The following is a 23,991-nucleotide window of genomic DNA, read 5'->3' on the forward strand; positions in this document are numbered from 1 at the left end:
TTCCACAGTCCTGTGTGTGTGTCTTTACACCTGTCCCACAGAGTGTGTGTGTGTGTGTCTAAAGTCTAAAGTCCTGCATTGTGTTTGGCGTCTCACGCGTCTTCCAGTAAACAGAAGTTGCAGTAGCGACAGTGGCCTCGCTCACAGTCACACCCCAAACCCAAACACATACCTGGCAGTGCATCAACCTCAACACTGATGCTGGGTGGCACGACACGCCCTCTGCTGAGGTCTCCTGCTCCTTATTTTACGATTAAATGGGTGATTGTTGTTTGCTTCTTAGCAGTCTTATGTTTTAATACAGCCTAACCTCAAAACCGACTTAGCTTTAAAACGCTGGACAAAGTCTGAACATCAGCGCTAATCACACAATGAGTGCTGAAGTTGGCACCCGGGCATGTCAGAGGTCATAAATGGGTCTAATCAGCATGTGATCCTGGTCTGATGAACCTTTAACCGGATGTGAAGAAGTGTTTGATGCCTTCAGGAGATTGTAGAAGCTTCACCTACAGGACCCAGGAACAGGCTAGTTTAACCACTCCAGTACTGTCATAGCTTCAAATGCGTCACTCTGATACATATTTGAAACAAGACTCCTTAAGAAAACAAACTGCAATTTCAACAAGACTTCTGTTTTCCCACATCTGCTCAGTACACTGCTTCTCCTTTTCATTAAATGTTTATGTCATATCTTTATGATCTAAAAATCTAGAGCTCTAGAATTAATCCAAAAACAAATTTCTATATATTTTCCCTACTTTACGGTCATACAGGTATCACAACAACGGGAGTACGCTGAGCCTCAGGTTCAGCTCAGATTTGGAGCCAGATGTGTTGCACCAGCCCAAACTGGATTCAGGCATAAAAAAAAAGTACTGTCAGGTATTTAAAAAGAGAACCCAGTGACAGGATTGCCTGTGAGAGAAGGGAACCTTTTGCAACTGACTCTGTTGCATATTTCTGGAGGTGCAAAATACCCCAACCATATTTAAATGTGGTTGAATCGATTTATCTTCATTTGGCATGTCAAAAACATGAAACGATGACATTTGTTTCCCAAATAAGAACAAATAGAATAAACAGAATAAACCTTAGCGGTCAACATAATTATAACATGCAGTTTACTGCTAAATATGTCAATATTTAACGTCAAAGAAAACAAGCATGTCTTATTTTTGTGCTTGATATTTGAATGAGCTTGCAGACCCTCGTGTTGAGAAAATGGGGCAACTTTTATACATTGCCCATAAAAATAACCACACCTATGAGAGCTATTTAAGGTGTGCGCTCACGTGCTATTTTGCCCTTTTGTTTGGCCCTTGGTTTGGTAGTTAGGTGAGTCTTTCATCCTCATTTTGGTTTGAGTATAAGAATGTTGTAATTAAGCTTCCTGAAGTTTGCACTCTGGAGGTGTATGGAAGCAAAATGACAAAATGTGTCCTTGGCCAATAACTTATGAACCTCACTGTAAGTGTAATACAACATAATACAACATAATAAATAATCAGCACGACATGAATGACGGCTCCTAGAACACAGGCTGCACTTTGGGCTAAAATCCTATCCCCAAATCAAACTGTGTGCTGGGCACGCTGGACTCAGCTGTTACTCCCAAAACATCTATACCGGACATCCAGTAATATCATTAAAGTGAATTCTATTAATCGCTGACATGGTGACAGCCTTTAATAACACACAGTCAACTGAGTCAAATCCCCAGCCAGTCTGTGCTTGTCTGAACTGTTATTATCATAGATAATAATTAATTATTTAGGGTAAAAGTCTAGACGTGGGCAACAGATTGCACTCACTCCAACCTTGTACTACACTGTTGGTCACTCATTCCAGATTTTCTTTAATTTGATAAACTACTGCACTGAAAACTCACAGCTGAAACCAAGTGCTGGAATAAAACCAACATTTACAGCAAGTAAAGCTACACTCCAAACACACTCACCCACCGCCTGCTGGGATTATCAGGTTTCAGGCTGTTGCTAGAAAGAGAAATATCCACCCTGCGTGCTTGCAGAAAGCTCTGAGTCGGTCTCAGAAACAGACGTTTGTGGTCCGTTTGCCTCAGTTTTGTTGGTTTGAGCTTTAACAACTGGCGTGTGTACCTGCGGACGGTGAGATGCAGAGTCTTGTACGATCCTTTTATCAGAGCGACGGCCTCCTGACGGTACCCGGTCAGCTCAATGTCGTTGATGATGACAATCTCATCGCCCACCCGCAGAGGCTGCTCCAAACTGTCCGCCTTGCCGCCCTCCTCGACCTGTACAAACAAACACACAACATCAGCTAATGCAGTCCAAACATGCGGCTGCAAAGTGTGAGTTCCTAGCACCCGAGTTTGTGGGGCAGCAGCTCGTTACGCAAGGCTGCTCCTGGTACTGACCTCCAAATGAAAGGTCTGAGAGCTGAAAGGGGCCAAGGTTTAAGAGGTTTGTAAGATCCAAGACCTTGAACTTCGACTGGTGTCTGTGCTGAGTTAGGCTGAACATACAAAATGATGAAACATGTTGGGCTACACTTCCTCTGGCAGCTGCTATCAGGCCGTCTATTGTTCTGGCAGGACTCGCTCCCGTGTGTGTGTGTGTGTGTGTGTGTGTGTGTGTGTGTGTGTGTGTGTGTTATGGACAGGGTCACTGCAGGGAAGAGCAGGAGGTCTTGGGTGTTTGTGATCCTTACATCCTGTATGTTTCTCAATTCTTCATAGGTTTCCTTCCTCTAGACGTCAGAGTTCTCATAGTTTTGTCATTTCTAATCAGTTTTTATTCCTATTTCATTTGTTTTGCTTTTATTTCCTTAAGACGGAAATATTCTAAAATGATCCTAAACTAGTCTAAAATAATAAAGTACTTATATTTAGAAGGGAATCAGCACTAATGACACAAAAACAGATTAGATGAGTGTTAACAGGAAATGCTGTTGTTGAGGTTCTTTTTGTAAGTGAAGTTTGGTTGAGTCTCTGAATGAAGCATCAGTGTTTTAATCCTCTCAGTCTGAGTGCTGCATACTGGAAACTGCATACGTGTTTGGAAAGCCTGACAGGGGTAGCAGTAAGCAGGGGAAGAACTTGGCATTTTACCAGCTGCATACAATACATTTTTCATGTCATAGCACACTGAAGTAAACCTTCACTTTAATTACAGCACAAATCAAAATCAGAGCAAACCCAAATGTGACTCGAATGTCTCTGATCACTCCCACACGCTCCTTCTCTAACACACACACACATACACACACACTGTAAATATCAGTGTGACCCTGCTACTTTATCATTGCTGACAGTGATGACCCTTAGCAGCCTGTCACTGTGTGCATCAGTATCACAGCACACGACTGCCTGTTTATCAGTGTGTGTGTGTGTTTCCTCTTAAAGTCACATCATCTTGTTCAGCACAAGATAAACTCAATCAAATCCTGAGCTGCTCATCAACATATTTCTGGACAAGCGTCATCTGGTCAAAGTGCACTGATTGATTAGAAGTAGTGCACAGTTACAGAGGACGAGCGTTCTGGTACTGAAAGCTTCTGAAAGTTTCCCTTTGTTATCCTATAGGTAAACGGTGCATGTGGTGATCAGGAAGAGAACTGGGTTTGCCTAAATGTAATCTTAAAACCCCTGCTTGTCATCTGAAGACCATTTTGATTTTTATTAGCTGCATTTCTAAACTTTAGGTGATACACGGAACAGGAAACAGGCACCGGTCCACTTGCTCCCGAGGCTAAAACCAGCAGTGTAACTAGTGAGTTCCCAGATGGGAAAGATGCATTATTGATAAGATAAGATGCCTTATTGTCCTGTTGATTCCTGTTTTAGATCGTAATAAGTAAGCATTAGAGATGTCACAGCAACATTTACTATAACATTTGGATATCAGGCATGAAGTGAGCAGCAGTAGACATTTTTTAGAGCCTAAACTCAGCAGAGTTGTTTTGGAAAACATATCTCATCAGTTTGGTCCTGTTGAGGCTGCTAAGCTTTGCACTTGGAAAGGTCAGATTAACCACGATGGGTAAAAAACACACGAGAATGACTCTGTTTGTTTTGCACATATTTTCCTGTGATCGACAAAAGTGTCTTGCTCTGTTCTGAAACAATAAACCCCACCCACCTGGGACTCTTTAAGTTTTAAAACCACTGCCAAAAATGTCTTGCAGGGAGTGTCTGAAGCTCTTCTGAATTACAACACGTGTTACTTCTCAACAAAAACATGATGCGTCTTCACCCACATGCTGCAACTGCAGCATCGGGAAAATACAAAGTTTTGATGAACATGTACCATCTGCGCTAGGCGACTTGAATCACCGACTCTGAGGAGATAAACATTAGTGCGCGGTTGCAGGTGTTTATCTAAACTAGTGCTGATTAACACAAAGGAGTAGTATCTAATGAGCGTTACTGATGTGAGGGAAAAGAAACATCCTCTCAGAGCTGTGAAGGAAAACTGTGTTAAAGCATTCCCGAGCTCTGCAGAACGATGCACATGCCTGCACTGTTTGCCTTTTTCAGGAATAAATATACCCAAATAAGGCCCACAGAATCACTCAGTAACTCCACGAGTGTGTGTGTGTGTCAGTGACTGTGGTATTCCAGCTGAAATTCATTATCCTGCAGACCGAGATATCTAAACAGAGTGGCTCAGCCCGCTCATACCGTGACTGAAACAACATACCTCCTCTAATCAATAAAGACTGTGTGATTTGGGAAAATATCCTCTGAGAGCGATGGGGGGCCTCGGCCAAGGAAAAGCACTCTCTCTCTAAACTAGAGCTGGACTCAGGTTCACTGCCTCTCTAGCTTGTGAAAACCTGAAGTTTCCATACTTTTGACCTCTCATTAGAGGTTAAAGATTAGGCATGTGCTCTTTATTTATTAATCTGAGGGATATTTAGAGGTGATTATAGCCAGTGTTTAAAAAAAAAAAGAACACAAATAAAACATCCTGAAGATATAATATGCTGACTTTTAGTTCCAGGATTAAAGGATACAGGAGTGTAATATATAAACTGCACGCTGAATCATTGTTGTACTCAATCAGTCCTATGATGGTGGTGTCATCTGCAATGGAGTAATTTAAGCGTTATGGCGAAATGTCATTGTGAATATATTGAAAGATGATAGATCCATAATGAAAAAGAAATGTAATCTTGTCACCTACTAAAAAAACGTTTGTGGCTTAAATAAATGCAACAGAGGAGAATCTGAACTCTCGCCCCAACTGTTCGTATACAGACCATCTTTTGAGAAGCTGGTCTGTATTGATTCGTTCAAGTGGTTTCTAATTCACATCAGCTTGTTTGACCAGAATGTGTCATTCAGTCAGTGCCACCATGCAGCATGATTTACACCCAAAGTGTGATTAATAATGAGACTTTAGCTGGAAGATGAAGCAAGGCAATCAAAGAAAAAAAAATAGAAAAAAAAAAAAAGAAAAAAAAAATATATAAACGGGTAAGCCAGTTCACTGTAATTGCATGAAGCTGGTGTACTCCCAAGAGACATATTTAAAAAGAATTATGAGGATATCCTGATGCTTTAACTCTAAAACACTGGATCCTACATTTACCACAGTGGGATACTACAACATCTATTCATCAAGGACTTCTCACCTCTTTATTCACATTTCCAGCTTTTAACACTGTGGTTCTGAAATAAATCGAATAGCCATCATTATGACATATTCGAGGTTATGTTCTCATGCTTCAAAACCGATACTGAACCTGTTTAAAAGAACCAGTGGACTAGTGTGACACTTAATACACACCATTAACTGGTGTGTATTTTGCTTGGCCACAACCAGCATAACCCTTTAGATTATAGATTATAATATATAAATCTTCAGCCCTGAGCTGGGTCTAAATGAGTCCACTGGTCTTTGCTTTTCTGGAAAATCTCAATATCATGTCATCTAGGTTGTTTTGTTCAACAGCTGCGAGACTGGTGAAAACACTGTGAGTGTAAAGGAGGCTTATCAGCAGATTAGAATTGACGGTAAAAACACATCTTTGCATCACCAGATTAATACATGCATATTCCTGTGATTCACTGGGTGGTTTTTAAAAGTTATATGGCTTAAAAACTGGGACATATGAAACACATCCGACCAGCAATCATCAAAACAGGCTGTAAATAAAAGAATCAGTGAAAACATGGCACTTTCAAATGATCTCAAACCAAAACGCTGAACATAACCTGCATTTGACCAAGTTATGTGTTCAGCCTGTTACCATGGTGAATTAGCCAGGTAAAAAAAAAAGAGCAACTTTCATGACACAGAAAACTCTGACTATTACCTTGACACAGATTGCCAAAAATGTAATATCCTTTTGGAGTACAGGCCTCAGATTTTGCTTAAGGTTAGCAACCAAAGTGCAGTTAGCCAGTTTATCAAATTATCCAGGCAGGTTTGTGACCTTAATGGCAAGTTTGGTTGAATTGCCCGACTTATTCTTTCAAAACAGTATTTTGTGTAAGCTAGGTAGCTTGTTAGCTACCTTTAGCTCAAACAAAGCTAGCTTTGATCCTAAAAGTGCACTTAAAATGTTTGAGTCTTTTATAAAAAACAAAGTTTTAAATTAAATCATAATAATAAATTTTCAATAAATAGCATTTTAAAAGATGCACAACGCAAAACTAAATAAAGCCCTGGATCTTTTTCAGGTTGAGTAAACATTTCAGTCCCAGCAAAGACTTTGTTCACCTTTACACTGATGGTGTAACTCTGGCACACACACAGGTCATGAGACCTTCAGATTAAAACTTAATGAGTTTTAATCTGAAGGTTTAACTTTCCTAGAGCCATCGCTGTGACCTCTGACCCCAGTTCAGCACAGCGTTGATACAAAACAAGCAAAGTGTGCCAGGTCTCTTTTACGGTTGGTTGGCGGCAAAAAGAAGAGAATGAGTGAGACACACAAACAGAAAAGGAGACAGGACATAAAGAGAGACGCAAAAAAACTGAAGCGCGACATCATGCTGGTGTTGGGGTCAAACATGGAGAACTGTGCTAACGCCAGCCAAAGTACAGCACAAAATAAAAGCATGATTGTATTCAAAAGCAACCAGGAAAACACATTATTCACATTCTTGTCCTATTTTACAGTGTTTGGCCTCCATCCCAGAATAACCTTCACAGAAAGACACACACACACACACACGCACGCACGTACCAGCCTGGCGATTTGCATTTTAATAAAATGAGGCCAGGATGGTGGCTGTAAGGATGGAAGTGGTCATCTACTAATGATGATATCAAAGGTTTTGGGCTTTTTTCTTGGCTTTAAAAAGAAGAAGAATTAAAAATCCATCACAGATTTCACTGACTCTTTGGCCAAAGTGTGGCTCAAACCTACAGCTTTCATTGGGCCATATTTGATGGTGTTGACTCAGGCTGACTCAACTTACCCAGAGGTCCATCTTATATGAGCTAGAGGTCAAGTATGTTGTGATGTCTGGCTCACACAATACTAACCAGTGCCATAACTAAGCCATGACTGCCAAAAGTAGCCAAACTTGGGCCCATATTTCTCTGCCGTCTGGGATGATTCTGGGCAATGAAGCGGCTGGTAAAGAGTAACACTTTCATTACTGACATAGTTATAGGGGTTACTGATTATTGGCGCATCGAGTGATTTATTTATTTTGAATTTGTTTAAGGCAAAAAGCCTCAAAGACAGTGAAGCTTGAAAGCAAAGACTACATGTGAATGGATATAGTCACCAGTAAAGTCTTGATTTTGAAGCCTCAAGCCAAGTGTTTTCTTTCCTTTTCTGTTTTTTGCTCAGGTTTTCCCCAACACAGGTTGCACAAGTTTATTTTGCAATCCTTCTCATCTCATGTTTCATATACTCTCGCTGGTCAGGTTTCTGCTCTAGCAGCCGATGATGTCACTTTGCAGTTTCTAGTCTCGGTTCTGGGGGTCGGACAGACTTTAACTCCACTTCACAGACTGCAGCTGGGAGCAGGCAGCGGTTATTGTTCTGCAGCAGAGTTAAAAGCCCATCCAAGAGATGAGGAAGCTACTGAAGAGGCAGCTGATTATTGCTCCTGAATATATCGTTTTATCTGTTTGTTTATTTTATAAAAGCAAAACGCACATACGCGTGTCTGTACAAACATAATCATTCTCAGTCCATGAGAAAAACTGCCCACATGGCCTTCTTGATGTTTTGAAACCAGACACAATGAGTGAGATGTGGATCACACCATTTTATGAGCCTGTTACAGATGTATGTGTTTATTTTGTCCTGCCTCATCCTCCTTTCTGCCTTTAATGGGACCATAATTTATCAAATGAACATCATAATCTATTTAATAAAACTTAAAACGAGCAAATGAAACCATAAAATCATCAGTAAAGTGTGTATTCAGATCATAAATCATTCGAGAATTAGGCTCAATTACCCACAGACTTCTATACAAACCGACTTCAAACCAGAGTTGTCGCCCCCTGTTGGTCATTAGAAAAAGAAAATGCAGAATTAAAGCTCTTCCACATTGGCTTCATCTTCCAAACCTCTGTGGTGTCTTTTAAAGCCTGCCCCGTGCTAGGATGTAAAAATCAGAAGATCTCGGCCTCACCTCCATAGACATTGTCCTTCTGTTTCATGCAGCACATTAAATTAGAGGCAAGTGCTACTAAAAGGCCTGACTGCCCCTTTGAACTGCAATCTGTGTTGATCAGGTGTTCGCAACAACAACAACTTTAATAACTTTTCTGCATATATTTAAAATACATTTAAACTTCTGCCACTGATATGCTGTAGTTACAGATTAGATTTGTGCTGTGTGTTTTATTAGAATAGAATAGAATTCAACTTTATTGTCATTGCACATGCACAGGTACAGGGCAACGAATGTATTTTATGTATTTCTGTTTTATATTACTGTGAAGCACTTTGTGGTTTTTATCCTGTGAAATGTGCTATATAAATAAATTGATTTGATTTGATTTACAGTTTAGAAATAATAGTATTCACTGATTCATGCAAAATCAATCGATATGATTGGAATAATTATTCACTCTTTCCCTGTTTCCGGCTTTCCGTCATGCGCAGAACAGGTCACAAACACAGCAGGCCTCACACGTCCTGTCTCCTACCTTGGAGATGATGAGCGGCTCTCCGTGCTCCAGGCCACCCTGCAGGGTGAAGCCCCACGGCGCTCCTCCATGCAGCCGGGCCTCCACCAACACCCAGCCGCCTCCTTCTCCTCCACCGCCCGCCGCCTGCTGGAGCCCCGCCCGGCCACCGCTCTCCATGCCTGGCCAGGGGGAGCGCACACTCCCGGCTCCTATGTCCTCAGCCTGAGGAGGATAAAGTGGAGGTGGAGGGGGGACCGGTGTGAAGAAAACGAGCTGTCCTTCACGAGTGCATTGCCGTCATTCATTTATAACTCCTCGTTAAGAGCGAAGAGAGCAGGAGGTGTCCGTGCACAGAGTCGCGTTTCCTGCAAAGTGCATTCCTGGAGCGCGCAGAGCGGCGGTTCCTCCGCCGGAGAAACTCCTAAAAAACACCCCGTAGGAGTCTGAAAGGAGTCCTAAAAGTTTACGGAGAGGAGAAGGCCATCAAATTTCCACATGAACGAGAGGCAGCCCGAATCAGATCTGCTCAAACACAAATCCAAACCTACTCTCCCTCTCTCTCTCCCTCTCTCTCTCTCTTTCTGTGTCTCGTCCAAAAATCAGTTTAGCATCACAATAGGATTTACTGCGACTCACTGAGCGAGGAGAAAGGAAAGAGACAGGGGGAGGGGGGAGAGAGGGAGGGACAGGAGAGGTAGAAGAGGAAACAGAAACTCTGAGAGAAAGGAGAGAGTTTTAAAAAAGGTGTGAATTAAAAAAGGACACTGGGATAAAAAGCTGAGTGTTTCCTGTGTGTGTGTGTGTGTGTGTGTGTGTGTGTGTGTGTGTGTGTGTGTGTGTGTGTGTGTGTGTGTGTGTGTGTGTGTGTGTGTTGATGAGCAACAAGCCAATCCTTCGCAACTGAATCTGAATCCTTTCTATTCACACTGGAGCCAGATTACTGGATTTAAACTGGATTAAACTTCCTGGTGGATCAAATCGTTTACACGCTGAACAGTAAACTGACAAAAAGCCAGAATATAAGCTTAGTTTATTTATCCCCCAAAAGTTGGGGGATTCCTTTCTTAAAACACATTAAAAACATACCATACGGCTTAAAATACAAACAAAAATTAAGATAATCTATATTTTCTCCCCAAGTCTGTAAACTTCTTTGTTACAGCAGTTAAAAAAATTAAACACAACAGTGTAAGCGTAAGACAGAACAAATGTCCCAGCGAGGTATAAAACCAACATGGACTGAATGGACTTCTTATATAGTGCTTTTATACTTAAATGCTCAAATCTCACATTCACACATTCACACCAGCACTTTTGCTTAAGTGCTCTCTATCTAGCATTCACACTCCCATGGATGCTTTGGGTTCAATATCTCGCCAAAGGATACTTTGGCATGCAGACTGGAACAGCCAGGGATCAAACCACAAACCCTCTGATGACCTACTCTACCTCCTGAGCTACAAACACCCCTAAAATAAATACAATAAGGAAGGGGGGGACTTTAACAGAAACTTCACAAACTTGCAAAGTCATATATACTTCATTGGTATCACGATCACGGTTTTGTGTTTTGTGGATGATGTGGTGTTTTTTTTGGCTTCATTGAGTGGTATCCTCCAAGTCTGAGGTCATGGTTCTGAGCCAGCAAAGGGTGGTGTTCCCACTCTGAGTGGGGCAGAAGTTGCTGTCCCAAGTGGAGGAGCGTCTTTGTGTCTGTCCTTCTTCTTCTTGGGGTGTCTGCAGTGAAATGCGTTCTTTGCAGCTTTGTTGCAGTGAGTAGACAGCTGTTGATTTACTCGTCAGCATATATTCCTACCCTCATCTGTGACCACGAGCTGTGGATTGAAGTCGCAGAAGTCGCTTCTTCTAAAGGGTGCCTGGGTTTGGGACATAGAGGAGGTTGTTCACTAATCGGAAGGTTGCTTGGCTGTTCTAGTCTGCATGCCAACGTATCCAAGGTAGCTAACTCCAAATTGCTTTCATTCATCATAGTATGATGAATGTTAGCTAAAAAGAATCTGCACAAAGTAAATCAAGCCCTTATTATTTGGTTTACTGCTCTTTTTGAGCATTTTTTTTCTAATGAGCTAATTCAGTGGCTTGTGATACTAAAAATAACACATTTGAAACGTTTGAACGTCATTAGCAAAGTTGTTATGATGCCATAAATGTATCCTGTCAGTCCATGAAAGGGATTTCACAAAGACACTTTTGTGTTCCACATTTTGTTTTCTCTCACTTTTATTTGTTGATTACATTTTAATCACTAAAAAATTACAAATTTCAGTCACCTCTCACATCATTAACACCACATGTTGAAAAACGATGTATCCAACGTGTTTAAATGTGACGCCAAATGGTCCTTTATGTCCATATGTTTGTGAGTTGGTGGGTGGAGAGCTTTGGCTTGAGCTGGGTGTGTTAGCACTTAGGAATGCGGTTTCAGTGAATATCATCAAGTGTATCATCTAACAAAGGGTTAGAGGTTACAGGGTTACTATCGAGAGTAGAGAATGAAAAGGCTTCAGGTGACACAGTGACGTTTTTCACCTGAAGCTCAGCCTGCAGGTCAAACAGGTGGCAGGTGAGTCAGACACAGGTGTCAGTATGACTCTGTCCTGCTTCATTCGCAGGTAAATCTTTTAAATTCGAGGGTATTGGATACTATTTAGTGTTTGCATTGTACAAATACTGTGTAATACATTCAGGACAAACTCCACAGGAAGAGACTATCATCCAAACAGTTGTAGTTTCTGAGGCATGACAGATATATGGAAACTGAGGCCGGTGCTGAGGAGGCTGCAGTATGTTAAGAGATTGCCATCTAGTGGATGGCAAGAGATTTACAACCAAAAGGCTGTAAAATACCAGCGTCATTTGACCTTTTTTTCCCTTATCAATCTTGATAGTATGGATTGGGCATCCATCCATCCATTCGCTTCCGCTTATCCTTTTCAGGGTCGCAGGGGGTGCTAGAGCCTATCCCAGCTGTCATAAGGCGAGAGACGGGGTACACCCTGGACAGGTCGCCAGTCTGTATGGATCGGGCAAAATAACTGCCCATGAACTGAGAAAAGTCAAGCGTGCAGCTGCCAAGATGCCACTTGCCACCAGTTTGGCCATATTTCAGAGCTGCAACATCACTGGAGTGCCCAAAAGCACAAGGTGTGCAATACTCAGAGACATGGCCAAAGTAAGAAAGGCTGAAAGACGACCACCACTGAACAAGACACACAAGCTGAAACGTCAAGACTGGGCCAAGAAATATCTCAAGACTGATTTTTCTAAGGTTTTATGGACTGATGAAATGAGAGTGAGTCTTGATGGGCCAGATGGATGGGCCCGTGGCTGGATTGGTAAAGGGCAGAGAGCTCCAGTCCGACTCAGACGCCAGCAAGGTGGAGGTGGAGTACTGGTTTGGGCTGGTATCATCAAAGATGAGCTTGTGGGGCCTTTTCGGGTTGAGGATGGAGTCAAGCTCAACTCCCAGTCCTACTGCCAGTTTCTGGAAGACACCTTCTTCAAGCAGTGGTACAGGAAGAAGCCTGCATCCTTCAAGAAAAACATGATTTCCATGCAGGACAATGCTCCATCACACGCGTCCAAGTACTCCACAGCGTGGCTGGCAAGAAAGGGTATAAAAGAAGAAAAACTAATGACATGGCCTCCTTGTTCACCTGATCTGGACCCCATTGAGAACCTGTGGTCCATCATCAAATGTGAGATTTACAAGGAGGGAAAACAGTACACCTCTCTGAACAGTGTCTGGGAGGCTGTGGTTGCTGCTGCACGCAATGTTGATGGTGAACAGATCAAAACACTGACAGAATCCATGGATGGCAGGCTTTTGAGTGTCCTTGCAAAGAAAGGTGGCTATATTGGTCGCTGATTTGTTTTTGTTTTGTTTTTGAATGTCAGAAATGTATATTTGTGAATGTGGAGATGTTATATTGGTTTCACTGGTAAAAATAAATAATTGAAATGGGTATATATTTGTTTTTTGTTAAGTTGCCTAATAATTATGCACAGTAATAGTCACCTGCACACAGATATCCCCCTAAAATAGCTAAAACTAAAAACAAACTAAAAACTACTTCCAAAAACACTCAGCTTTGATATTAATGAGTTTTTTGGGTTCATTGAGAACATGGTTGTTGTTCAATAATAAAATTATCCCTCAAAAATACAACTTGCCTAATAATTCTGCACTCCCTGTATAAAAAAGATCTGGTAGCTGATAGTAGATAGTGAAAACTGGAACTTTTCTGTTTTTTATTTATCTCTTATTTAATTACTTTGGTGTAGTATGAATGTCATTTGGAGATCTTAATCAGTAGGAAATTCTGTGAAACTTATGAAAATACAGCTAAAAGTCCGAAATCTCATTCAGGCTGATTGTGGCCCCTGGGCCTTGTATTGACGATGGCATGATGTTTTTGCTTCAATCGTGTTCCAATAAATATTTACTAATTACATTTTTTTTTCCAGCTGCATCTTTAAAAATGTTTTTGTGTTGCTTTGAGCCCAGTGCTTCCTGACTGTTATAACTCCAAAACCTCTTCTTATAAACTGCTTGAGCTCATTTTAAAATGAATATGGACTGCTTGGCTTAAATGTACTTTTATAAAAAGCTACTTAACAGCAATATATTTCAAATTAAAGTAGGTCTTAAACACATCCCTTGGATGGGAATCGCTGCCAAGTTGAAAGGTCGACTGTAACTTGTAATATCGTGTTGTTCAAATCAGAGCTCAAGTTAAACCAGGTTTGATGTGTCAAAGAACAAAATGAATAAAGGTTTGTAAATGTAGGTTTATTTGAACAAGAACGTTCAGTTACTGTGATTCTGATAAGGCACTGAATCGAATTTAAACAAACGCCAGCCAAAAAGAAAAGTAATTACATAATAATAATAAAAATAATAATAATAATGATAACTAAACTGTTAGTTATAGCATGTGCTGCAATTGTTCAGTATTGCATCAAAACCATTTATACTTTCCAAAAGGGAAAAAAAAGTGTTTTTTTTTAACTCTTTACATGTTGACATTTTTTCATTTTAAGATAAGTTTATACAATTTTAACAAAAGTAACAATTCTGGCTTTGTAAAAAAAAAGAAGCAGCAAATTATTTAAATATTATGACACAATAGGATTAGAACAAGTTAAATAAAGAGGACACACATGAAAAGTTTGATTACATTTCTACAGGATCTGTGGTCAGTCACTGCCAACAGCGCAGCTCTTTAAGATGTCGGTTTGTTGACAAAGTGCTGAACCCATCTTTTCCTTTGGCACTTTCAAAAGGACTCTTGATCAATAAAGTCTTTATACGTGAATGTCACAACCAAGTCTGAAATTACACAGCACTGAGCGTAGTTTCACTGTATCTCTGTAAACACTGAATATGGGCCTGGTGATGCTGATTTTAAGTGGTGGATGTACCAGTTTGGGATGAACCTCATTACTTTGGGATAAATCTGTACACGAGAAAGACGCCTCAGCTTGCTGTAGTGTTCTCAAACTATTTGTAAATAAAACTCAGTTTGCTGTTATCTATGACATCCGTGCATAATCTGCAAGAAGGGCTTGCAAAATTTCAATAAAGTGCAGAATTAGGGAGCCAGGAAGTGAATTATATACATTTAATTAGTGTTTATATAGTATCTGTTCACAAATCTGTGTTTTTGTTTAGAAATTTTCAGGACTTTGTCCTTTGCATAAAATGCTTAAAAGTGTTCCTGTCACATTAATGCTTATCAGCTATATTGCTGCTTTCAGTGTATGTTACAGTATTACTTACATAGTTAAGTTTTCCCCCCAGAAATGTGGGGTCATGTGTTTATTGTTAGTTTTCTTTGGGGGGGGGGGGGGGGGGGGACGACTTTACAAGTTTTCTTGCTGACATATTCATCATGTTTGTGATGACAGCGTTCAAGACAGTTCTGAATTGCGGTGAAACAGTTTTCTGTGACTTTTAGGTCACTTTATGTCACAGCATCTACGTCTACATTGAATCTAAAGCCGAATGCCACAAGTGTTTTATTTAATCTACATTATCAATGCTGTGTTTTGATAAGCATGAAATGTGGGTTTCTCACTATTTAAGCTGTTTAGCTCAGTTCATTTCTATTCTGCATGATGTGGATGAACAGGAAGTGGAACAGCTCCACGTTGGAAGAGCCCCTGAAAACTGAAATCGTGGTTATTATGATCATTGTACCGAAGTTTTGAGATTAAAGAGTCACAGCTATTAGAAGAGATGATCATGAGATCTAGACTTGGGCTGAAATGAAATGAATGAATAAGCACACTAAACATCCTCCGACATGCTGTGAATCGTCTCTATTATCTTCTTCTTCAGCTTCCTCGCTTTGTCAGGCGGCGTCTCATTCAGACACTCCTCCACATACCTCAGGAACCCTGCGTGTGGGGACGCTGCTTGAGTCTGACATAGTGTCCTCATGAGGTCCAGCACCTCGGTGGTGGTTGCCCGGTGGCTCGCGCGCTTGCGTCCAGATACTCTGCTGTCTGTGTGGGAGGAAGATGTGGAAGGGGAGGGGGACGAGGAAGGGGAGGAGTGCTGGGAGTCTGGGGGTGTAGGTGAGGGGGGGGCTTTGAGACCCCGCGTGTTCAGCTTGGAGACAGTTTGGTTGGTGGCACGGTAGTGTAAGGGGGGAGGTGGGGCTTGGCTGACCATATGGAGGAGACCGGTGTCCTGCAGCTGGCAGAAGTGGACGTCCTCGGGCTGCTCATCCTCGTCGCAGGAGTCGCAGAGGAACATGAGGTCACGGTAGTGCTTCCACTTTGGGAGGTAGAAGTCCTCCGAGCCGCACGTTTTGTTGGAGCTCACCGCCTTGTGTTCACGCTGGAAGATGGTTCGCAGGTTCCTGAACTTCGTCTTTATGTCTTCCACTAAAGGATGAGAAATGACAGAGATGCTGTGAGTTCAGATTAAAGGCTCCGTGTGGTGACAACATTAAGGCGGCAGGAGTGTTACCTGTGAATGAGACCGGCTCGTTGTTTGACAGGATGCTGCTCAGTGTCTCCAGCAGGCTCTGTCTCAGCAGACGGTTCCTGTAACTCTCAGATTTGTGGTTCCACAAACAGCTGTGCTCTGGAACAGAAGAAAACCATCAATTCTCACATCAAACCTGCTCGTGCAACTTTTTTAACCATGCATGGCAGTGGCTGAGATGTACAGCGACTCTCTCAGCTGCCTCTAACAGCTGATGACCACCATAACCAAACACGCAGCTCCCAGCACATCACTACAAACACAACAGAGGAACAAAAATCTAACATCTCTCTGTTGCAGTGATAGATGTAATATCCAGGGGGTAAGTCTAAAGGGTAACAAGCATTCATGATGAGTGGTGCCACCTACTGGAGTAAAATGAGATGAGCTGCTGAACTTTGGCCTCGCTCCAGAGGCAGCGGGTGTCAGCACTCAGTCTGTTGTCTGGCTGAGCCGAACTGGCTGTAGAGAAATTTAAAGGGGAGGGGTTGGTACAGGATCTGGTGTCTGGCAGTGAACTGGATGGAGAAGTTGGCAGCGTGGAAGTGGCTGATTGGCTGCCTAGTCTGAGGTTATCCGGAGCTGCAGGGAGGAACATTTGGTACCCTGCGCTTGTTTTGGCGTCGCTCTGAGTGGAGCTGGAGGGGGTAGAGGCGGTGCTGAGTTTGATGCTGCTGGTTTGGTTGGAGCTGGAGGAGAAACTGCTCAGGGTGGAGGACGGGGTCTGGTTTCCGTGCTCCCGATCCTTGTCTTCTTGCGGCGTCAGGATCTGCAGATCTTCAGAGCCGTCGTCTTCGTCGCAGGACTCGCAGAGAAAAAGCAGCTGCTGGTAATGTTTCCATTTGGACACGTAGGGTTTGTCAGACGCCCTGCTTGCCTGGACCGCCTTGAACTCGCGGTTAAAAACAGTTCGTAGGTTCTTGAACTTGCACTTTATATCTTCAACTGCAAAAACAGCAACACAGCATCACTTTATGCTGGAAAACTGAAACATTTAGCAGCTCAGAGCTTCTGGAGATTGAAGAACACAAACATGACTTTATTATTTTGAAAAAAATGTGTTTTTCTTTCATTTTCTATGCAGACATCTAACTGTATGAAATCACTGTGTGTGTATATTTCAGCTTATGTTAAAATAACGTAAACATATATAAAGGAACAGTTTCACAATTGAGCTGTGGAGAGTGATAATTAGTATTTCCCAAAGATTTACAGTCTGTGCTTTGGATGAGTGGTACTCATACTGTTAAATTGCTCCAGTGCAAATCTTTTAATTACAGAGTACTTTGAGACACACAAACTATGGAGAGGTATGATAAGCACAGCTCACAGGGCTATAACTGCTGGGAATGGTGGTCCATTTCAGTAGAGCAAGAGTACATCCTGTGAGCAGGGGAATGGCATTTTCTCTCAATAACGGCAGAGAATAGGGTAAAAATAACACTATTAAACAAAAAGACCAACATTTGTCCAAACGGAAATAAAACAACATTTATATCCTTCAGTTTTTCCTATGGTGAAGCTATAAGAAAAGTAAACAGCACATTTCTTATAATCAGCACTGACTGGTCAGTTAAGGATTTACAATGGGACGTTCTGTCCTGACGGTGCCACTTTCCAAACATTAACTAGTGGTTAGAAGGATAGTTAAATCACAGCAGAGACCTGCATGGTTTATAGGAAGCTGCTGGTAGTTGAAGGTGTCTGACTTTCTGCCATAAAGGTTTATAAGGTGCTGTAGCGTCACTAATGCACACAGAAAGAATTTTTACTACAATCAAATCCTCTAAAATTCCCCAAACTGAACTCTATTGTTCATGTCATCATGTCTATCAATAACATGGTGGAAATTTCCATAGAGCCTCATTCACTCTTTACGAACTGCAGCCATTTCTGTACAATGGGTTTAACAGGATGTGGAATAACTCTCCTCGACTGACTGAAAGCCCAATCCAGGAGAGCCATTCAAGGTTTATAAAGAAATCTTACCAAAATATTGAATTATTCCTTTAAAAGCTTCCAAAATAACTAAACTTATCAAGAGAATGTGAAGAAGAAACTGCCATTCAAAAAAAGTGATGTTGAGGAGACATTAGCTGAAGCTGAACTGGGATTGGGCTCTGCTTTCATGTAATACCAGTTTGTACCACAAGATGGGGCAGCCAGTCAATGTAACCTTTATTTAACCTGTCAAATTTCTTAAAGAGGAAAGGGCAAGGCTGAAAAGAACTACCACACATCAGAAAACAATACAGCCACCAGTAAACCGCCCCCTAGTGGTGGAAGTTTTAGCCTAAATTCACATACACTAAATAAAAAAGTAGCTTTAAAGCAGGGACTGTTCAACTGGGGGACAACAAGCCCTCAAACAGTCTGAGGTATGCAATTAGGTGAAGAATCCTGAGTTTGCTACTTCTGTAAGAAAACAACAGAAAAAAAAGTGAAAAACGGTGATGCTTACCTGAGAACGACACTGTGTGGTCAGACAGCTGGCTCCTCAGCGCCTCCAACAGCCTCAGTCTGAGCTGACGGTTGTTGTGGTTTTCAGACTTCTTGTTCCAGAGACAGTTGTGCTCTGTGGAAAAAAACACACAGGAATCCCGTCAGCTATGAAACTACTCAAAATGTTACTTAATCTGAGGTTTTTGTCTACGTATGTACTGCTCTTCAGTAAAAACACATGATTTTGAAGATGAAAAAGATCTTTTGTTTACCACAATAGAAAGAAATCAGAGCTCGCTCCCTCTCTTCAGTCCAGTAACATTTAATCATGACACTGGAGGGAACACAGGTGGACGAGGAGGAGGCAGACGAGGTGGACGGGGTGGGGAGGAAGGAGATGATGAGTCCTGGGGAGGTGAGGACAGGCTGGCCCTCTTCCTGCAGAGGGTTCAGTGGTGACAGCGGCGGCTCACCGGCGGCGGGGTCGTCCTGGTCCCAGCAGCCCTGCAGGAACATGAGCTGATGGTAGTGCTTCCACTGCGGCACAAACTCGTCGTCCGGGTTGCACGCCTTACTTGCTTTAACCATTTTGTACTGACGCTGAAAAGTCGTACGGAGATTCTTGAACTTGTTTTTGATGTCTTCCACTTGGGAAAAAAACCCATATAAATTAGTTAAAGGGTACATCTGACTGTCAAACCTCACACTCGTCAGCTAATGAGCACACCCCGGATCATGTTTTCTCACTTTTAGAATAGCAATAATTTGAAATAATGGACTTAATATTTTACTAAAAATATTCGACTAATGACTGAGCCATCAGGAAAGTGGTTACTGAGGCCACAGAGACTCACACAGAAGCTTGAATGGGCTTATCCTCAGCCCAGTGCTACAAAGCGAACTCAACATACCCACTGACAAGCAGCATAAGCGGTTACACAAAGCTGGTTAACAACTTGTTAAGTTTACCCAGGGCTTCCCCTGTGTGTACACATGAAAGGGGTGCTGGCAGTGCCTGACCACAATTACTGATAAGTGTACTGGTAACAGAGCAGCTGATTTTTCAAAGTAAGATGAAACTTGTACTATGAGACGATATGAAGAGGTTAACCACACAATACAGACTGAAAGAAACAGCAGTGTGTGCGAGAGAGGAAAAGCACGATACAGTAATATCGTATTAATGGTCTGTACTTAAAGTGCTTTGATCAGTAAGACTGGAAAAGAGCAGCTATCTGACACCATGTTTAAATGGTTTCATTCTTTCAGCTGCAGTTCAACAGCCAGGGTAAACAATAAATATAAAAACAGAATTTAAACTTAGGCTGAGACTAAGTGGAAATAAACCCGGAATGTACAAACAGCTGTCAAAGCTGTCATATATCAAAAATTATATATAGTTTTGTCAAAAATCATCTAGCCTTTTTTATTCTTTTCAGATGCTGCCATCACCACCCTTTCATGAGAACGTCCTCTTAGCTCAATAAAGCCGGTGTTAACTTACCGACTTGATAACCACCTGTGTTACTGCTCTGCCTGATTGCCGTTGTTAGGATAAATGAAGCCAGATAACCAAAATATATCCTGGGAATTGCAGAGCTTGGTTCCTAGTACTGGGCACAGAAATTCCCCTGCTAGCCATTAATGAGAATGCAGGTTTATGGTTTTACTTTTATTACACACATAGTCTATGAGTTTGACAGATTTGGTTTATTTTCCTGCTGATTTACCTGTGAATGGGACTGGAGGTGGGAGAGTTGACAGCAGGATCCTCAGTGTTTCCAGGGTTTTCCATCGCAGCTGCCGGTTCTTATAACCCTCAGACTTGTGGTTCCACAGGCAGCTATGCTCTGAGAAATGAAACAAAGAAGATATAGCTAAAATACCTGCAGCTTCACAGGGTCTAGAGTGTGATAAATTAGAATAAAATCAAAACGAACTTGTACTCTTAGTGTGCCTCTGTCTAAGGGACCAAACCAGGCAGGAAAAATGTAAAACAACATTTGCAAGGTCCAAAAATTTTAATTTTTCCTTTAATTTGGCACCTATCCCAGTAACATACACATCAATGTTGCGTTCAATTTCATCACTGTGGTTGTTGTTTAGCTCTTGTGGTGCTATCTAGTCTCTATTAAAGTTAGTTGTTTTTCTTTGGCCATGTTATATACACGATAACAGTATTTTAAAGATATTCCTATGTGGAAAACTGTGGGAACATCTGGTGACATTATTCATTACTTCAAGAAGGATATTTCATTCACCAATTTAATTATTCTAACAACCTGTAATTATTAACAGCTACACACTTATTAATAACAGCCATTTTTAAAATATGTTTAAAGCTGTTATTCACTATGATAAACGCTACAGATCTAAAAAAAAAAAAACAAACAAAAAAAAAACCCCCACTGGAGTAATGTTAGATACAGATTAAATATAAAAGTCTGCTCTTCTCATTTAAATTAAATCAATTGGCTAAAAGTATGTTTTTATTTAGTTTTTTTTATTGAATTGTGCAGAAAATAGCTCATAAAAACATGCAGAGAACTGATTTTTTTTCAGCCGATTTCAGTTGAAAAACAGCTAACTTGACTTCAGTTGCTGGTCGCCATTGCTCGTCTCTTTCTGCTGTCGCTCATTGCTAACAGCCGTTGGTCTCGTCCAGCAACCGTTGCCCACAAATGTTGCAGCTTCCGACACATCAACGAAAAGGGCAACTTTTAAAAACGTCTTTACACGCGGTGTGAAAAGAGTCCGCCAAGGAGAGTGGCACTTACTGGAGAAAAACGCTATAAGCGCCCTCTCTTTCTCCTCCGTCCAGTACCTCTCCGGAGTGAAGCTGAACGGGGACACCTCCATGTTTGATGTTGCCGTTTGCTCCTTCTTCTACGCGGCTGCACGGTCACGTGATACAGAATCCGATTGCCGATTGGACGATTTCTAGAGATTCCTGAATAAATAGCCATATTGCCCGGTAGAGGTCGCTGTCGGTTAGTGTTGTTTTTCTTCAACAAACAAAAACACTATTTTATGTATTTTATTCATTTTTCAAGTTTAATTAAAAATTGCTGAGCTTAGTTATTAAAATCAAGACGACTGACTTTTAAAAAATAATTTAAATACATTTATAGTAATTCATTATAACTCTTTAAAAGTAACATTAAAAGGTAAAGTTAAGTTAAAATATTAATTAATTCTCACCTTATAGCAAAGGCAGCCAAACACTAAAAACTGCCAATAGCCATAGAGCTTCAATATGGTGGAAACCTGAAAAATATAGCCTAAAAAAGAAATCAAACTGAAAAATTATTACATAGACGCTCAAATCACATTGGAGAAAAATGGGAAAAAAGGATGTGGACAAAAAAGCTGCATATGATAATAAAAAAAATGCTCAATTAAATAGAATTAAATTAAATAAAATATAACAATGAGCTCAGTAAGTAAAATAATAAGTAAAATTAATTCCAAACTGCTGTTATACTCTTAACATTGAGATGCAAATGAGGAGACTTCACTCAGGCAAGTCTGCTGGACCAGACGGAGTGAGTCCCCTTGTCCTCAAGACCTGTGCCCCCCAGCTGTGTGGAGTCTTTCATAAACTGTTTATGCTGAGTCTGAGTCTGCAGAGGGTCCCGGTGATGTGGAAGACATCATGCCTCGTCCCTGTACCAAAGACGCCTCGTCCCAGTGGCCCCCAGGATTACAGGCCCGTGGCACTGACCTCCCACATCATGAAGACCCTGGAAAGGCTCATCCTGGACCAGCTGCGACCCATAGTAAGACCACATCTGGATCCCCTTCAGTTCGCTTATCAGCCTCGTCTCGGAACAGAGGACGCCATCATCTACCTGCTCAATCGTGTCTACACCCATCTGGACCAGCCGGCGAGCACTGTGAGGGTCATGTTTTTTGACTTTTCCAGTGCTTTCAACACCATCAGGCCAACCCTCCTGGGTGATAAGTTAGCAGCGATGCAGGTGGATGCTTCTCTGGTGTCCTGGATTGTTGATTACCTGACAGGAAGACCACAATATGTACATCTCCCACAGTGTGTGTCTGACAAGGTGATTAGCAACACAGGGGCACCACAGGGGACTGTCCTCTCCCCCTTCCTCTTCACCCTCTACACCACAGACTTCAGCCACTGCACAGAGACCTGCCATCTTCAGAAGTTTTCTGATGACTCTGCGGTGGTTGGATGCATCAGCAGGGATGATGAGACAGAGTACCGGGCTGTGGTCGACTCCTTTGTCACGTGGTGTGAGCAGAATCATCTGCAGCTCAACGTGGCAAAGACCAAGGAACTGATCGTGGACTTCAGGAAGACCAGGAAACACTTGACCCCTGTTTCAATCCAGGGGGTCAGTGTTGACATTGTGGAGGACTATAAATACCTTGGAGTACACATTGACAATAAACTGGACTGGGCTAAAAACACCACAGCACTTTACAGGAAGGGCCAGAGTCGTCTCTATTTTTTGAGGCGACTGAGGTCCTTCAACATCTGCCAGAAAATGCTGAGGATTTTCTATGAGTCTGTGGTGGCCAGTGCGATCCTCTATGCTGTTGCATGCTGGGGGAGCAGGCTGAGGGTCGCAGATGCCAACAGACTTAATAAACTGATCCGTAAGGCCAGCAATGTTGTGGGGATGGAGCTGGACTCCCTCAAGGTGGTGTCGGAGAGGCGGATGCTGTCCAAGATAAAGACAATGTTGGATAACACCTCCCACCCACTCCATGACATGCTGGTCAGTCACAGGAGCACGTTCAGTGAGAGACTGAGATTACCGAAAAGCACCACTGAACGACACAGGAAATCATTCCTGCCTGTGGCCATCTCCCTGTACAACGCATCCACTTAACACACTGTTTGCTGCTACAGCTACACATGTTTCTTTTCCAAATATCTATTTATAAGTGACTTATGTATGTATGTATGTATATATATGTATATATTGTACTATTCTTAGTTAGCGTATTGTCTGTCTTGTCTTAATGTTGGTTTAAAATGGAGCACTGTAACAAAAAATAATTTCCCCCAGGGATCAATAAAGTATTCTGATTCTGATTCTGATAACAGCTGACTACAATAATAAATCTATTAAATCACTGGTCTGGGTGAAATATCCAGTCATTTAAAAAGAAATTTTAAAATGATGAGCTGCAGCTGATTGGGGTAAAGAGAAGCAGTTATATGGCTCTTGGGAAAACAAATGACAGCTGGTGTGAGTATGGAGAAAGGACTAAGAAACAAAGTGTTGTTGAACTGCTTTTATTTCCAATAACCAACGACTGGCTTGTACACTTCCAGACAAGACGATAGACAATGTGTATTTACAGTGTACGACCCATGTACACGTGTCCTGTCCATGTACAATATTTACACTGTAGAGTCAGCTGGACTGCTGGTGAAGGAACTGAGTGTATGCAGTGGAGGAT

The 23,991-nt window shown here is 41.7% G+C and overlaps 2 protein-coding genes across 5 annotated transcripts in view; both read right to left on the reverse strand.

The window, feature by feature from the left end:
* shroom3 (shroom family member 3) overlaps positions 1-9,666 on the reverse strand; it is an 80,131-nt gene extending 70,465 nt beyond the window's left edge. For both annotated transcript variants that reach the window (XM_080303624.1, XM_026174513.2), the window contains exons 1-2: positions 9,108-9,666; positions 2,118-2,272 (exon numbers count right to left, since the gene is read on the reverse strand). In XM_080303624.1, coding sequence (XP_080159750.1) covers positions 2,118-2,272; positions 9,108-9,266 — 314 coding nt within the window. In that variant the 5' untranslated portion in view covers positions 9,267-9,666. The remainder of the gene's footprint in view (positions 1-2,117; positions 2,273-9,107) is intronic.
* A 5,584-nt stretch (positions 9,667-15,250) lies between these two features.
* Positions 15,251-21,467, reverse strand: LOC113026088 (uncharacterized). Of its 3 annotated transcripts, none has more exons than XM_026174518.2 (7): positions 21,327-21,467; positions 20,280-20,399; positions 18,822-19,196; positions 18,569-18,682; positions 16,477-17,052; positions 16,090-16,206; positions 15,251-16,004 (listed from the first exon to the last, which is right to left on the reverse strand). In XM_026174518.2, exons 1-7 carry the CDS (start codon positions 21,406-21,408, stop codon positions 15,403-15,405), a joined length of 1,986 nt encoding a protein of 661 aa, XP_026030303.1. In that variant the 5' UTR covers positions 21,409-21,467; the 3' UTR covers positions 15,251-15,402. The 3 variants fall into 3 exon arrangements, with proteins under 3 accessions (XP_026030303.1, XP_080159754.1, XP_080159753.1); XM_080303628.1 differs by having other exon boundaries at positions 18,822-19,149; positions 21,327-21,431; XM_080303627.1 differs by lacking the exon at positions 21,327-21,467 and adding an exon at positions 20,054-20,162.
* Between the last annotated feature and the right edge of the window lie 2,524 nt (positions 21,468-23,991).

This window comes from Astatotilapia calliptera, chromosome 7 (genome assembly GCF_964374335.1).
Source record: "Astatotilapia calliptera chromosome 7, fAstCal68.1, whole genome shotgun sequence".
Taxonomy (NCBI): domain Eukaryota; kingdom Metazoa; phylum Chordata; class Actinopteri; order Cichliformes; family Cichlidae; genus Astatotilapia; species Astatotilapia calliptera.